Raw genomic sequence first — 17,844 nt, forward strand, 5'->3', positions numbered from 1 at the left:
GAATGCATCAATTACACAACAATACAAAATTGTTTTTAGTGTTTTATCATGATAAAGGTATAATGATTCTCTTTTTCCACTTACGACAAATTAAACGATAAATAAATATTTCACATTCTGCTGTAAAATAAAATACATGTGCATGTCAATGATTTTACCATGTGGTAAATACTGTTCTCTTTGTCATTCAAGACATATTAAAAGACAAACAAATATTGCACACTTATAGGTTAATGAACTTTGACAAGTTCATGAAATTTGACAAATTAATGAAATTAGGCAAAATAATGCACGCACGCTGGTGTTGATGCGTCTAATGCACCAGCCCCGAAGGGAGGAGTGCATTAGACGCATCAACATCAGCTATCATTGATTTACATGTACAGCCCTATTCCCTAGTAAAAGTGGCACAATTGTGATTTTACCCTTTCGTTGTTAAGTAAGCATATCTCGAGATTAAAACAAGCAAATTGAACAGACTAAATGGCATTTGAGAGCTAAGACTATGCCCTTGACGTTGATGTAAGCATTATGTCACAATGGTATTTTCTAACTCTTTGTTAACGTTGATCTCAGTGGTGCAAAATGCAGGTAAATATCATAGTAATGATCTTGCCAATCGGAGAATAATGTTGTATATATCTACATCCAAGTGGGATACTTGGGAGAAATACTGATGTCTGGTAAACAATAAAGTATGTTATTTTTACAGCTTTAAAATTTCACATTTTGGAGAAAACCCATGGTTCTGTAACATGAAATTTTCCTGAAAGCTATAGGAAGAAAACATATTCATGTGCATTAAAATTTTGCAAATCAACTGCACTTACAAAATTTATGACATTTTCATGCACACAGACACTTCATGCTTTGCAGTATTAGGATCTTTGATTTATCTCAGAAGGCTATTCCAGTTGAAATCCATACACCCCAGGTGGGAGACATGACCTTAATCTTCCACACAGGGGGTGTGAATTTCGAATGGGGTAATTGGGGTTATCTTAATAGGTGATTCCATTTGAAATCTACACCCCCTGTGTGGGAGTTTAAGGTCATGTCTTCCACAGTATGGATTTCAAGTGGAATAGTACTTACCAGCCTGGTTGCTCTCAGGGAGCAAGAGCCCAGTTAGAGCGGAAACAGGGACAACAAAGTCAATTAGCTTCCAATCCACCGCATTCATGTGAAATAGTTTTTTCTTAAGAGGCAGGCTTCCTCCTCCACCTTCATCCCACGGTGCACAATGTGGTTAAGATGTATGTATTTAATGGATTATTCCAGTTGAAATCAATACACCCCTATGGAAGACATGACCTTAATCTTCCACACAGGGAGTGTGAATGGGATGTGGGAGATTAAGGTAATGTCTTCCATAGTGGGTATTATGTATTTCAACTGGAATAGCCCAATGCACCAAAGTTGGCAATGTTTGTCTCAGAAACCAACATTTATACTGATTAGTACCAAATAGTCAGACCACATGATAACATGGTCAATTTCATTATCTCTAACATTAAAAAAAAGACAGAAAAGTACAATATTTATAGTGCGGTATTCACACGCAGCATTTCCTATCACGTTGGTCCACAAGCCTCAGCACACTTTACAGGTTGTCGCTGACCACTGCAGCCCCACATCATTCTTTGATGCTTAGAAGCGCACATCCTTGAAATTTCACAATTGACCTTCGCAGCCAGTATCAGCTCCCGATTTTCGTACTGGATACAATGAGACAATTAGCTGTATGTTCCTTGTCCATGGGAATTTTAAGCTTACTCAATTTTTCCACAAGAGCGTACTAAACCACCCTCAGGGTTACAACCCGCAACCTCTTGCACCATATTCAAATGCCTTATCGATTGAGCTAACTTGACTGCTTCTTAAATGTAACAAACAGAATTATTGGCCAGTTTAATTTTCTTATAGGAACAAAATCACAAAAATCCTTCAATGTTTTTAAACAGATTATATTATTTGTTATTTCTGTGTAATTTTTCAGTGTTTCTAGTTCATCTGACATGTACCAACATCCAAATGATGTCTGCATAGCAGGCTACAGTGAACAGATACTCAGATTTGTAGCAGAGAGAGGCAATGGAGGACAGCTGAATCATGTGGAGAATATAGACAAGGCTTATGGCTTGCAGTCTAATGCAGTAAGTCAAGTTAACCCAATTAGTTACCATGAAGGAGAACTGTGACACAATTTGTCCAAAAAAAAGTTAAATGAAGATTGATATGGTGAAACATGAAGTTAGATTTCTCTCAAAAAGAGGTGTTCCTCCTTCCAGTAGACTATCATTGACTGATTTTAAACTTAACATTGTGAATTCAGTTTCTTTTGTAAATATTGACCATCATAAATCTAAAACTGAAACTTAAGAACCGAAATAAAGTTTATGTACACCCACCAATATACCACCTTCATATTCGCTGTCGTAGTGTGACATCAAAATTGACCGTTGCCAGGTCAACTTGTAACTGCTCAGAACCACAATCAAAATGATCACAACACAAAGTCAAGGGGTTGCTTACAGAAGTGCAAACCAAGTGTGAACCAGTAACTAAAGGTATGATGTATTCACTTTGATGGCAAATAGATTGGCATGTTTGTTCTGAGAATAATAACCATATTAACCAAGGGGTGATCTGTTAGCCAGCTTAGTAGAAACTGTTCATACCATTATTTCCTATTGACACGGCATGCAAAAATTAATGTAGGTTTTTGCCGCTAAGCATACAATGTACTGGTAAAGTGCTCTCAGTAGAAACAGCCTGGATGCATGCCTGGCTATGGGTACAAGGTGTGTTGGTAAGAGTACAACAAAGTCTGTATTTTCATTCTGCAAGTAGAAACAAACTTTTGTTTTTGATTGTTTTTGTCTTGCCTGAACTATGTTCAGAGAGAGATTTAGTGATCACTATGGCGTGTGTGTGGCGTAGCTAGCGGTTGTGGCACCCGGGCAATGATCACATGTCACCTTTTACACAAATGGATTGGCCAGAGCAGCTTCAAACATAATAACACCTACTTTTTTTATGTTAAGTTCTATTTTTGTTGACCCCTTTATTTTTATCCATTGCTATTTCAGCACCCCCCAAATGTGGCACCCAGGTCACATGCCCCACCTGCCCCCTCACTACACCGGTGGGTGTGTGCGTTATCTTGTGAAACATAAGTGCTATGATGACGAAGCTTGGTGGGGGTAGCATGAACAAAGGGCCTCAACCTGATCAAATAATCAGCCAAAATAATGGTAATTAAGTAGCTCATTTGCATAATTTATGCATATCAAGTAAAATAACCTTGTGAACAGATAATCGGGAGATACGTATGGGTTATTCATTTTTCAGATGGCAGCTATAGCACGTCAGGGTGTTTCTAGACAGGTCTCTATCCAGCCACAGAAGCCATTGCCAATACTTGCATCACAACAGACCAAAAGGTAACAACTATTACTCAATAGACTAGTGGCAAATGGTGGTCATAGGAAGTTTAGGCTTTAGGCCAAAGTGCAAGATTTCAATGGGTGTTATAAATTTCAACAATGTTCAACTGGAATTTACCATAAAACTAATATGGGATAACTGGAATTGAGAAGGTAGTGAAATCTTATAAAGGGGGTGTGCAGATATTAAATGGAATAGTCTTTGTGTGCAATATATTGATATATAAATAAACTGCATCATATGTAAATATGAACTGAAATGGAATTATTGTTATGAATTGGACTTACTGAAGTATCATTAAAAGCACAATATTATAAATAAATTCAAATGATATTATGTAGACATTTTTAGAACTTAAACTTTGGTGTTATTGTTATTGTGTTTTTATTGTCCATAGATATGTTTGCAACTGACTACCCCTCCCAATCTGCCTATCTGTGGCTCATCATGTCATTGTGTAGTGTAAAGTACATCACAGGGTGTATACAGACATCAATTCAAGTAATTTTCAGGGGCATAGCCAGCATGGGGAGGGGGGGGGGGGTTGGAATAAAAATTTCAGGGAAAAAGACGAAAAAAATTCCAGTTGGATATACTGTTTATATAATACTGTTTTTTTTTAGATGGAGACTGAGACTGTTAAGTTTTGGAGCTTCCAATGCACATATTTTGCACAAATTTTGCATTGAATGATGTAATTGCTATTTTGGGTCCATGATTGGGATGAAAAGGGCTTTATTAGGACAATTTATGCGAGCATAGTGTGCAAAATTTTACGATGTATTTTACACTATATTGGCCCATGATCGGGTGAGTTTTGGCTGAAAACAGGCTCCTTGTCCCTTTTCTTTTGCCTTCCAGATGTTCTTTCATTTTTTTGTCAGAGGAACACTTTTCTCTTTCATTTGTCTCTGACCCCCAATCTCCCCTGCTGGCTATGCTACTGGTATTCTTGAATTTATGCCCTTTATATGTCTGCACCAGAATTCATTTAATTTTATATTTTCCAGCAGAATAAGGTCAAGGGGAGAAGTGGATTTTATAGGGATATATTTGCCCCAAACTTGGCAATTTCCTTCCCCCCCCCCAATTTTTTTTTCAAAAATTATTAGCCTCCTGGTTTTTGTTTTAAGGTAGGTCAGATTTGAAAGTAAAGCAATTAAGTGAGACTTTGAAATTGTCATTTAACAACTGCGGGGATGCCAATCAAGGGCATACGCAGGGGGAGCTTGGGGGGGGGGGGCAAATTGGCACCTTCCCTCTGATTTTTTTGTGCGGATAAAATGGGGACAGCAAAGAGTAAAGAGTCATTAAAATGACTAAAAAGGGGACAAAATATTAACAAATAGGGATGAAAATTTGGCTTTGCCCCCTCACACTAAGATCCTGGCTAGTAGCTATGCTACTGAACCCAATAGACAAGGAAAACTGAAACCATGAATAAAACCATAGAGATGTCAAATTAAACTCACAAACAAATAATTATTGTATAAAATTGTTTACTTTTTTAATCTGTTTTACTTTTATTGCACATGTAGTGAAAGAAGGTATTCACAATCAATTATAAATCTTAAGTTTTACCCTTCACACTAAAAAGTTACATTTGTGCCCATCACTTCAAACCTCAGCAGTAGCTGGAACACCCAAAAGGTAATAAAGAAAACAGAAAGGGGGGGGGATTTGCTATATTTGTCAAAAACAAAAGAAGGGGGGGGGGTATATGACCAAGTAGAAATTGCACCCCCTATGGAAGACATGACCTTAATCTTGCAGCAGTGTAAAATTCAAATAGGTTACCTGAATGGATGATTCCATTTGAGATACACACCCCTGTGTGGCAGATTAAGACCATGTCTTACATAGGGGTGTATGGATTTCAACTGGAATAGCCTAATCTATATTCAACATCAATGTACTTTGTGAGAGGATTTTGAAAGCCAATTGTGGAGTTGTGATGTGATGGATCCAGTGATATTATACCCAAAGACTCAAAATTCCACCATACGTACTGCTATATCGTCTATACTCTGACCAGCTCGTAATAGGCAGGACTCATAACATCGTGGATTGATATAGAATGGGGTACACACAGCAGGGTGCCAGCACCAACGCGAACTGCATATTGCATGACTGATGCACGCTTTTGTGAATTTACACTGGCGTAAGTTGGGACTTCATTGTTTCGTGCGGTGACAAAAACCTAATAATTCTCACCTATTACGAGCTGATCATTGTATAGATGGAATTTTTGTTGTTGCAATTTTCTTCAAATTGTGTGTTTTACATCAAAACTTTTATCTTGCATCCAACCTCTCTTATCCGGCCATGATGGGAACACGCATTGGCCAGATAAGTGAAATATCTGGATAAGTGAATTATGTGTAATTTCCTATTGAATGACCAAAGCACCAAAATTGGAACAACAACAGATTACTCAACATGAGGTAATACCACTGAATGATGAGCTTTGAGTGACATGTATGCAACATTATGTCATTCTGAATTCTTCAGAGCATGACATTAGGTGTCAAAGCATTAAAAACATATTTTGCTGTGAAATTTGCACATCTGGATAGAGATCCGTATAAAAGAGGTCCGGATATTAGGGGGGTTGGACTCTACATATTTCATGAATAATTAGGAAGTTACAGTTACTTTTAATTAATGAATTAAGTTCACAATACAATACACACATAACACAAACAACCACACAGTTTGAATCAAAGTTTGCCGGGCGAATAGCAAAATAATCTGGAGGTATATTATAATTGAAGATCGAATTAAAAAGACTAGTCTGCTTCTGACGTCCTGTCAACCAGACCAAAAATGCCATACTGCGCGCAGGTCAGCAACCAATCACGCTGCGCCTTTGCCCTGATGTCAGACGTAAACTAGTCTTTTTAATTCAGTCTTCAATTATAAGTGGCCTCCATGAGTGACACACAAACATGGCAGAGTTGGTACTCATTGATAGCCTGAATCCTTCAGCCCTCGAATGGTGGAACTTTTTTTTTACTCACAATCCTTTACATTGCCCAAGTATTCGAGGACTGAAGGATCTAGACTACCTCATTGAATGGATCAAATATATGTTATCTATTTCTGCTGCTTTGGTAACATCGTACAAATGTATGTACATCATCATTTTTCATTCTTTCAACAAAATCTGAAACCTTTGAGTGGTTTAGGGCAAGAAGGTCCTATCTGCAATAGCTGCCAGGTGTCATATTATGAGATATATACAGTATAATATAGAATGCAGAAATTGTCAAATTGTCTATAGGGCAGCTATTGCAGATAGAACCTTCTGGCACTAATCCCTCAATATATTATCATAATGTCATTTTGCCCAAGCTTGATTTTATTTGAGATACTCGTATACAACAGGCAAGGATTATTGTATTTAAGTGTAATATAATAAACACACAATGCAAAATAGCTTGCCTAACCTTGATCATGAGGTGCCAACATGTTACGGAAGGACTTTGCGAGGGAGTGTGTGCGTGACTGAGAGCATAGCAGATGGGGTCCAGGGCCCACTTTAGGGCCCCTGGTGAGGTCCAGAGGTATAGCCCCGATGAGGTTCCAGGGGATAGCACCCCTGGAAGCTCCTGGATTTTGTGTTTTTTTTCAAGGCTCAGATTGGGTATTTTCACCCCTTTTATGTTCAAGATTTATGTGAAAAAATTATTAAAATAACTGTGCGCCACTTGAACTGACTCCAAGCACCACAAGTGGTGCACGGGCCGCTAGTTGAGAAGGTCTGTTCTATAGCATATCTGTTATTCCAGCTACAGACACAGCTTCATATAGTTGATGTATGCCTTCTGCATTCCATTAGATCAAATGACCTGACTGTGAAGGCTCCCAGATCTAATCTTATATTGGTCAGCGACAATAGATCTTTTCTCCCTTTTATGCCGGAATATGGAATCCCTTTCTGAACATTGTCTAATCAGGATATGCAGAGTTTCACAAGGGATCTGGATGCCAACCTGTCTTTACTTCCTAGTGTTAGATACCTGCTGTGAATGGCTTGATAAACAAAATAAATATACACACAATACCAATCTTGAATTTAGTTCAGTTAGAAACAAGTATCACCTGAAGATTTGGATATTCCAGCTGAAATCCATACATCCCCTATGGAAGACATGACCTTAATCTCCCACACAGGGAGTGTAGGTTTCAAATGGAGTCACCCATAAAGGTTATCCCATTTGAAATTCACACTCCCTGTGTGGGAGATTAAGGTCATGTCTTCCATAAGGGTGTATGGATTTCAACTGGAATAGCCCATTACAGTATCTGTTAGACAGATTCAAGTGAAATGTTAAAGCTGTTTGTCAATAAGCAAAATACATGTAGGGCCTAAATTTGCCCATGTACCAACATTGTGAGCTGACTTGCAGTTTTGATCACAAAATAATAGATGCTCTATAAAGGTTGTCTTGTTTATTTAATGACATAATACTAGTATATGGAATAAGACATGCCTATAATATAGAACTTTACCTCTCATGTCTGATCCAAACTGAATAGAGGTTTAATGCTTTGCATGCATTGGTTTCAACATAAAAAGTCAAATTTTTGAGATATGAACCAATATTAGGCTTGTTTGTACCCATTTTAAAGAAAATGTTGCCATTCTGAAATTTTTGAATTTTGAATCTTGTTGTCTGCAGTTGACACCCCTGTGGATAGAGTTAACTCGAATTGAACACAGCATTTCCTAAACTTGTGTCAATCAAAATATTGTTATAAATTAAACATTTTTGTTGTCATATTTTCTGTTGCAGGTGACACTCTTGAGACGGGTGATATCAAGTCAGTTTTAACCAGAGGGTTTCCCTCCATTAACTGGCAAGAAAATTGTCAGTGAGGTTGATTGGAGTCTACTTCAAGAACAGGTGAGTCTGGCTGTAAGAGCTATTTTGATTGGCTACAAAGAGGGCTATATCATGTATTGAGAGCCAATTAGATAGGGTAAAAAAGGTTAAGAACAAGTGAGTCTGGCTGTAAGAGCTATTTTGATTGGTTACAGATAGTGTGTTTCTATTGGGACCATTATCCGGAAAAAACCCGGGTAAGAGATTAATTGTACCCAATAGAAACTGACCTTCTCCGCTATTTTCCGGATAATAGTGGCGAGAGTTTTCCGGGGAAGTTATCCTACTTTTGGTAGGATAATGGCGGAGAAATTATCCGGGTAACGCCAATAGAAACTGACATCGTTCCGACAGAGTGCGCATACAGGGGAGAAAGCGGAAATTGACATGGTCAGGTGATTTGTTTATCATTTTATTGTGTTTTGAAGTACAATCTTCACTCGGAAAAAAATCATAAAGGCGCAGGATTGGTCATTGCACAAATAGCCTTCAATTGCAAGAAAGTGTGCAATTTGTATAAATAGCACAAATTGCACAAATAGCCAGTTGCTTAAGCAATTTTCACAAATTGCATAAATAGCCACAGATAGTTGCAATTGATGCAATCTATGTCGGACAAATTGCATAAATAGCGACAGGTGTTGCAATTTGTGGAATTTATGTCAGTAAATTGCACGAATAGCCTACAGTTGCAGGAAAGTGTGCAATTTGTACAAATAGCACAAATAGCAACGTATGTAAGCAATTTTACAAATTGCATAAATAGCCACAGGTGTTGCAATTTGTGCCATTTATGTCAGTCAATTGCACAAATTGCCTACCGTTGCACAATAAAGTGTGCAATTTGTACAAATAGCCATGTATCGTAAGCAATTTTTACAAATTGTAGAAATAGCCACAGGTGTTGCAATTTATGCAATTTATAAAAGCAATGAGGACAATATCTGAGTTGCTTCCAGTTAGCGCTATTTGTGCAATTTGTGCAATTGGTGGAAAGAAAATTTAAGGAAGAATGATACGTACGAGGATGCTTATAAGCAAAAAGAAAAATCCGTCAACCACCCTAAGTACGGTTACACTCAACTTTTCAGGGCTCAAGCTGCATCCATTTCTTTCGAGAACCGCTTTCATATCATCATCATCATCATCATCATCATCAGCATCATTAGCCAAAAGCTGCGCCGGCAGTGTGATGATATTATAATTATCCAATTCATCATCCGAGTCAGACTGAATCTTAGGCATCGCCTTAGCGTTGTCCCATTGCTTTCGAGAACCGCCTTATTACAAACCGAGAAAAATTAAGGAAGAATGATACGTGCGAGGATGTTTAGAAAGAAAAAACAAGTCCGAAAACTCCCCTAACACTAACACTAAACTTTTCGGGGCTGCCTTAATCATCATCATCATCATCATCATCATCCTCATTATCATTATCATCATCATCGTCGTCAACATCATCATCATTATCATCATCATCATCATCATCATCATCATCATATTCATCATCATCATCATATTCATCATTATCGGAGTCATCATCATCCTAGGCATCATATCAGAGTCATCATCATCCTAGGCATCATCATTATAGTCAAAAGCTGCGTCGGCAGTGTGATGATATTATATCCAATTCATCATCCGAGTCATACTGAATTTGAGGCATCGCCTTAGCGCTGTCCCATTGCTTTCGAGAACCGCCTTATTACAAACCGAGAAAATTTAAGGAAGAATGATACGTACGAGGATGTTTAGAAAGAAAAAACAAGTCCGAAAACCGCCCTAACACTACCACTGAACTTTTTTTTGCTGCCTTAATCATCATCATCATCATCATCCTCATTATGAATCTGAGGCATCGCCTTCTTGTCATCCTCATCATCATGGTCATCATGATCATCCAAGTCTTCATCATGCGAGGTATCGTCATCAACAAAATTTCACGGTTGATTTAGCTCTTATTCCTGGGTAATTAGACTCCCAAAATAGCGCTGTCCCATTGCTGTCGAGAACCGCCTTATTACAAACCGAGAAAATTTAAGGAAGAATGATACGTACAAGGATGTTTAGAAAGAAAAAACAAGTCCGAAAACCCCCCTTACTCTCCTAGCAAACACAAAAACGTTTAAAAAACATTTTAAATTAGTTATATTTTGGCTTTTGGTTTAGGTAAAAACGTTTTAATAACATTAAAATGTCAGGTTATATAAAGGTCAAGATAACGTTTTAAAACGTTTTGTATGTCGTCATCATCATCATCATTATCATCATCGTCGTCGTCAACATCATCATCATCATTATCATCATCATCATCATCATCATCATCATCATCATATTCATCATTATCGGAGTCATCATCATCTAGGCATCATATCGGAGTCATCATCATCCTAGGCATCATCATTATATTCAATTCATCATCCGAGTCATACTAAATTTGAGGCATCGGCATCTTGTCATCCTCATCAATCTTCATCATCCTAGGCATCATACGGCAAGTCCCGCCGGCGAGTTAAGAATTTTACAACAAGTCAACTCGCTTTTGAAACAGTGGACTTTTTTGCAAGGGGGGGGGGTAATTGCATAAATTGCACAAATTGCTGACGGCTAGAATGGACTTGGTGATCAATGTCATAATTTCTCATATAGTCAGCACCTTAAAGCCCTTTCCACCAATTGCACAAATTGCACAAATAGCGATCATTGGAAGCAACTAGGATATGAGAAAAATAATCTAAGTTCAAAATTGCATAAATTGCACAAATTGCTGACGGCTAGAAGGGAATTGGCGATCAATGTCATAATTGCTTATATAGTCGGCACCTTAAAGCCCTTTCCACCAATTGCACAAATTGCACAAATAGCGATCATTGGAAGCAACTAGGATATGAGAAAAATAATCTAAGTTCAAAATTGCATAAATTGCACAAATTGCTGACGGCTAGAAGGGAATTGGCGATCAATGTCATAATTGCTTATATAGTCGGCACCTTAAAGCCCTTTCCACCAATTGCACAAATTGCACAAATAGCGATCATTGGAAGCAACTAGGATATGAGAAAAATAATCTAAGTTCAAAATTGCATAAATTGCACAAATTGCTGACGGCTAGAAGGGAATTGGCGATCAATGTCATAATTGCTTATATAGTCGGCACCTTAAAGCCCTTTCCACCAATTGCACAAATTGCACAAATAGCGATCATTGGAAGCAACTAGGATATGAGAAAAATAATCTAAGTTCAAAATTGCATAAATTGCACAAATTGCTGACGGCTAGAAGGAATTGGCGATCAATGTCATAATTGCTTATATAGTCGGCACCTTAAAGCCCTTTCCACCAATTGCACAAATTGCACAAATAGCGATCATTGGAAGCAACTAGGATATGAGAAAAATAATCTAAGTTCAAAATTGCATAAATTGCACAAATTGCTGACGGCTAGAAGGGAATTGGCGATCAATGTCATAATTGCTTATATAGTCGGCACCTTAAAGCCCTTTCCACCAATTGCACAAATAGCGATCATTGGAAGCAACTAGGATATGAGAAAAATAATCCAAGTTCAAAATTGCTTATGGCCAGTACGTTAAAGCCCTTTGAACCCTTGTCTTTTGCATTTACTTCTAGCTATTTGTGCTATTTGTACAATTTATATATGTGGCGAAATGTAAAATTTCCCTATACCTTAAGTATAGGAAATTTACTAAAACAACCAATCCTGCGCCTTTCTCAAAAAAATAGGAGTAAGATTATTTAATAAATCAGAAATAACGGCTGAAAATCCTACTTTCGCGTGGACAACTGAAAGAATAAAAGGGCCAGTTGGAGAGTGGTTTTGATTATGGTGGGGGGTTATACAACGTATTTTGTGCATTGTAGTCATGCCCCGACCTGAGCATAAAAACTAAATATATTATATAAGTTCAACTTTTCGATCGTAATAGGTCCCACCAAGGTCAACCCACACTTTTTGCAATGACACGAAATATGACCTTTTGCCGGCAAGTGTGATGATCGGGCCACGGCGGCTGGTATTTTCCGGATAACCTCCCCAATAGAAATTGACCGTTAGCCGTCATTCTCCGCTATTACCCGGTGAACAATTTCACTGGAAAAATTCCGGATGCTTAATAGAAACATGCTAAAAGAGGGCTGTATCATGTATTGAGCCAATCAGAGATAGGGTAAAATAGGAATCGACTACAAGAACAGGTGAGTCTGGCTGTAAGAGTTAGAAAGAGTGCTTTGTCATGTATTGAGAGCCAATCAGAGATAGGGTAAAATAGGAGTCGACTACAAGAACAGGTGTGCCTGTCTTAGAACTGTTTTGATTGGTTACAAAGAGTGCTATAATGTATTGAGCCAATCATAGATAGGGTGAAATAGGCTGATTGGAGTCAACTACAAGAACAGGTGTGTCTGGCTTTCTTACAGTATGTCCAGTATGCCCATTAACCCTGATGTCTTACTTACAGTGCCCCTAATTGGATAATTACATGATAAAATTATTTGAGTATCCGATCAAAATATAGCCGACTACTTTTGCCATATATCTGATTGTTTAAGTGCATGATGTAGACCTTTTATCTTTGTAACCTGTCAAAACAGTTCTTAGATAACCTATAATTTCATTTTTTTTTTAAATTCAAACATTTCAGGATTGTAAATTTTCATGACCATATTTGGAATCAGCATGAAAAATGCATTGGAATGAGTACAAACAAGCCTAGTATTGGGTAGTGGTTCTCAAGCTGTTGGTCATAACTTCAAATTTATGATGATAGATCAACATTAGCTGTCATACTGTAAAGATTCCCCTAATGGCGCTATGGTCTCCCTTGACATAAGTGGAAGTTTAGGCACAACCTAAAAGTGCCCTCCCATAAATTTCCCACCAGCAAATAAGGACACAGAACCTTAATACTTGTTTGGATTTTAGAGGAGGGAGCTCTCTATTTGCACATGAAATTTACCTACGAGAATACTAGAGATAAGCTAGGCAGACCATGTGATATGTGTAGCAATTATGAGTTACAACTACAGACTGTGTTTCTATAAGATCAACTACCAAAGCTGCCAGTTGGTTTAACTGATATCAGTCTCTCATTATTTCCTTGTTAAGGTCAAGAATGATAGAGAGAAGCAGGAGGCCATGTGATATGTGCAGTAATTATGAGCTACAACTACAGAGCAATGAGCAGGAGTGTAAAGATTTGGTTCAAGGTTTTCCAGGTGAGTGAAAAAAACAACAAACTCAAACCCTCTCCATGCTAGTGTCGACTGCAGACAAGTTCCAACCTTATTTGTTGTAGTGATTGTATTGCTTTATAGTGTGTTATGCCAAACCTATACTGAACACTGTGACCCAAATCATTCCATAAACCATTAAACAACAACTTGGGGTTTTGCAGTGAAGAAGGCGTTTTTCTATAGCACCTTTACAACACTTATCATTAAAGCACTTAACAATTACTTCGCTTGCACCACATTCTTTTGAAGAAGTGCACACCTACAGATACCACAATATACTTTCGCATGCCGGATCAGCGCCTCAAGTTTTGCAAGGTACAATTAGCAGTTCTTTTTCTGGGAGAATATCATGTTCTCACCACACCACTGTTGACTGCAGAAAAATAAATGATTAAAAAATGAAAATATTAAAAAATTTCAGAATTGGACATTTTAATTACCATATTTGGAATCAGCAAGAAAAATGCATTAAGATGAGTACAAACAAGCCTAGTATTGGTTCAGTTGTTCTTAAGATAGCTCTTGATATTTTGAGAAACTTGGGGACTTTATATGTTGAAACCTGTGGCTAGCACACAGAGCATTAACTCATCACCCCTCCCCCCAGAGCAAATTAATGACACTGCTGGGGCTGAAACTCAAACCTTCAGGCACAGAGAGAGTCCATTCTCGGCCAGGAGAATATGATCTGTGAGCCTAATGGTGAGAAATTTATTCTTCTTCCTCTCCTAAAAGGTTGGGAATCTTGCAATTACGTTCGGTTACTGTGAAGTTAATTTATCAGTGTCTATTTGTCTGATTACGAAGCAGTACGGAATATAATTGTAGAATTTCTTCTCACCCCATATACTGTTCTAGCATGTGCAGGTATAGGTAGTGTATGCATGCCGTCCCATGATTCAGAAGTCATGTAAAGCTGTTGGTCCTGTGCTTGTTTGTTCTGATATTAATGCATTTTTTATACTGATTCCAAATATGGTCATAAAAATATTTGAATTAAAAGAAAGAAATGTTTGAACTTGTTGTCTGCAGTCGGCACCCATGTGGAAGAGTTGGCACCCATGTTGAAGAGTTAACATGCAATAGGGATTCATTAGCACAGTGTTTGACTTATGATCACTAGTACATGTATTCGAACCCTGTGAAGGCCAACTGGTTGTGTCTTTGGAAAGATACTTTTATCTCACTTGTCGCACATTCTGAACACTTTTCACTGACAGCCATGTGATATCATCTTGGCAGGGGAATAAATGTAAAATGCTTTAATGATTGCTAAGGTGCTATATAAATGCCTACATTATTTATTTGTTTATTTTTCTTTTATAATTTTCTTTTTTTACAAAATCCATTTCTATGCATCCTCAATAGGTCTATATAATACCCATTGGGTTATTCCATCCACACACCCCCTATGGAAGACACAGGGGGTGTAGATTTCAAATGGAGTCACCCATTCAGGTAACCCCATTTGAATTTCTCATTCCATGTGTGAAAGATTAAAAGTTCATGTCAGGGGGTGTATGGATTTCAACTGGAATAGCACATTTTGAGTCCATCTGGCCACCAGTTGGATCTATTATTTTGTCTTCCATCGGGGGTGTATGGATTTCAACTGGAATAGCACATTTTGAGTCCATCTGGCCAGTGGTTGGATCTATTATTTTGTCTTCCATCGGGGGTGTATGGATTTGAACTGGAATAGCACATTTTGAGTCCATCTGGCCAGTGGTTAGATCTATTATTTTATTAATCAAAAGTGAATTGATTCTAACCCTAACCGCCTAAGGGCTTTATGGCGACGGGAAGGGAAAGAAGGACGGAATAAAGAGAGAAAACGAAGAAAGAAGTTGTTTGCTCTGGGTGGGATTCGAACCCGAGACCCCTTGCATGCCAATCACTGGGTCGGCGACACTTTGCCACGGGTCTTGGGCTTCGCTGGCCAGCGAAACCGGGCTTATATATCACTTAGGGTGATTGCGTCATCACACCATGTGGGATGCACGCACGAACAGCGCATATATCAAGTAGTATTATGTAGTACACAGTCCTGTTAGGGTTAAAGCCATAAAATTAACAATAGATGTCATTATAATAAACTTAACCCTCTCCATGCAGGTGTCGACTGCAGACAACAAATTTCAAAATTTTCTTTGAAAAATCAAAATTTTTGAATACATTTTCATGTTCATATTTGGAATCAGCATGAAAAATGCATTAAAATTAGTACAATCAAGCCTGGAATTGGTTCAGCGGTTCTTGAGGTAGCGCTTTATATTTTGAGAAAATTTCCCAAAACTTTATGTTGAAAGGCTATCGCAGAGCATTAGATTGATGACATGCATGTCTAAAACTGAATCTTTGAATTTGGTTGTGTTTCTTGCAGACAATGCTGTTAAATTCCAGAGATGCAGTTTATCAAGAAGTAAGTTCCTCAAATTTGTTACTTAAATTAATTTCTCTCAATGGCATTTTACATGGGATGTGTGTGCGAGAACTTTTGATTGAGCAAGTTAACCCTGTTTCTAAACAAGTTGTTATTAGCATTTGCATTCACCGAAGAAGTGCATTGACTGAATTTATGTAATTAACACTACATATCTCAGAAAACAGTACAATATAGCAAAATCTAGGAAAAGAGGGGTCAGCATTTTTTACTCATATTTTGAAGTTTCATCAGGTTCCCTAAAGTATTCATGAAAATGGTGATGAAAAATTCTCATATCCCCCCTGAGGAAGATACCAGACCCCCCTAAAACCGCCCTAAAATTGGCTTCTGCTAACCCCTGACAAATTTGAAAATATTGAATTTTGCACACATTTCAGATGACATGTTTGAATATAACACAATGGTTTATCACTTTACTTTTTCTGTCATGTAATATTACATATTTTTACAATATAAAAATGCACAGCAAGCTTTAAAAATGTTTGGAATGTTCCATTTTCAGCATGAGGGGTGAGACTATATTCTTGTATTTTTTAAATGTTGAAAATGCCTAATTTTCCCCAATCTTTGAGGGAAAAAATAAAAACCTTCATATCTTTTTTTATTTTTTATTTTTTGTCATAAATTACCCAACTCTTGATGTTTACAAAAATGCATTCTAAATCATGGAGACTTCTTTATTATTTTACTTACATATCCACCAATTCAGGGCACTTTTAACAATTAGTCAAATGAGGTATTTTTGTTACTTACACTTCTACTTCCATATCACTGCATATAGTGATGACTTCAATTCAAAACTGCAACATTTTGTTTATCTCTCTATGCCACATGACTACGGTGACACAAACATGTGATATTAGCCAGGGTTAGTCCATTATTTCAAAGGGGTGTTTGTAGAAAACTGGGGTGTCATGGTTTTTGCTATATTCCACTGTGTAAAATGGCTGATATTGAGCAGATAATAGCTGTACGGTATGCTAAATGCTCATATCTCTACAATATGATGCTAATTAGGAGAGTTGCATTAACTTGGTCAAACTTGACAAATATTGTTATAACAATAAGCAACGAAAGACTTAAAAATGGTTTTTTTTAATATCCAGTCTCCATGTTCAAAATGCCTTAGTTCCTAATTTTAGGAACTGCATATGGAAATGACTTCAATTCAAAACTGCAATATTTTGTTTATCACTCCATACCACATGACTACGGTGACACAAACATGTGATATTAGCCAGGGTTAGTCCATTTTTTCAAAGGGGTGTTTGTAGAAAACTGAGTTTATCATGGTTTTTGCTATATTCCACAGTTTAAAATGGCTGATATTGAGCAGATAATAGATGTGCGGTATGCTAAATGCTCATATCTCTACAATATGATGCTAATTAGGAGAGTTGCATTAACTTGGTCAATTTTAATATGGTTATTTATATATAACAATAAGCAACAAAAGACTTAAAAAATGGGTTTTTTAAATATCCAGGTCTCCATGTTCAAAATGTTCAAAATTTGTGTGTTTTTATAGGAAAATATTTTATTGTTTTGTAAACATTATTCCACTATTGCTGTTTGCACAAATATGCAGTCATATCATTGAGACAACCATTGCATCTTACTTACATGTCCACCAATGGGGAAAGAGTTCTGACTGGGGGCATTTGTTGAGGATAGCACCCCCCCATGGCGCCACACTGAAAACAAATCATATTTTAATTACAAACACACATTAAAGATTAAAAGCCCATATTGTAGCCTAAGCCTATATGGTTACAAATCACATTATTCACTGTTTCTCAAAAGGTG

General features: G+C 37.4%; 1 protein-coding gene across 1 annotated transcript in view; it reads left to right on the forward strand.

The window, feature by feature from the left end:
* Positions 1 to 558: 558 nt before the first annotated feature.
* LOC140145019 (uncharacterized) overlaps positions 559 to 17,844 on the forward strand; it is a 46,079-nt gene continuing 28,793 nt past the window's right edge. Inside the window, exons 1-5 of the mRNA XM_072166810.1 lie at positions 559 to 591; positions 2,000 to 2,156; positions 3,355 to 3,446; positions 13,465 to 13,574; positions 15,976 to 16,014. Of these exons, the coding sequence (XP_072022911.1) occupies positions 2,019 to 2,156; positions 3,355 to 3,446; positions 13,465 to 13,574; positions 15,976 to 16,014 (379 nt within the window). The 5' untranslated portion in view covers positions 559 to 591; positions 2,000 to 2,018. The remainder of the gene's footprint in view (positions 592 to 1,999; positions 2,157 to 3,354; positions 3,447 to 13,464; positions 13,575 to 15,975; positions 16,015 to 17,844) is intronic.

The sequence above is a fragment of the Amphiura filiformis genome, unplaced genomic scaffold (assembly GCF_039555335.1).
Source record: "Amphiura filiformis unplaced genomic scaffold, Afil_fr2py scaffold_116, whole genome shotgun sequence".
Taxonomy (NCBI): domain Eukaryota; kingdom Metazoa; phylum Echinodermata; class Ophiuroidea; order Amphilepidida; family Amphiuridae; genus Amphiura; species Amphiura filiformis.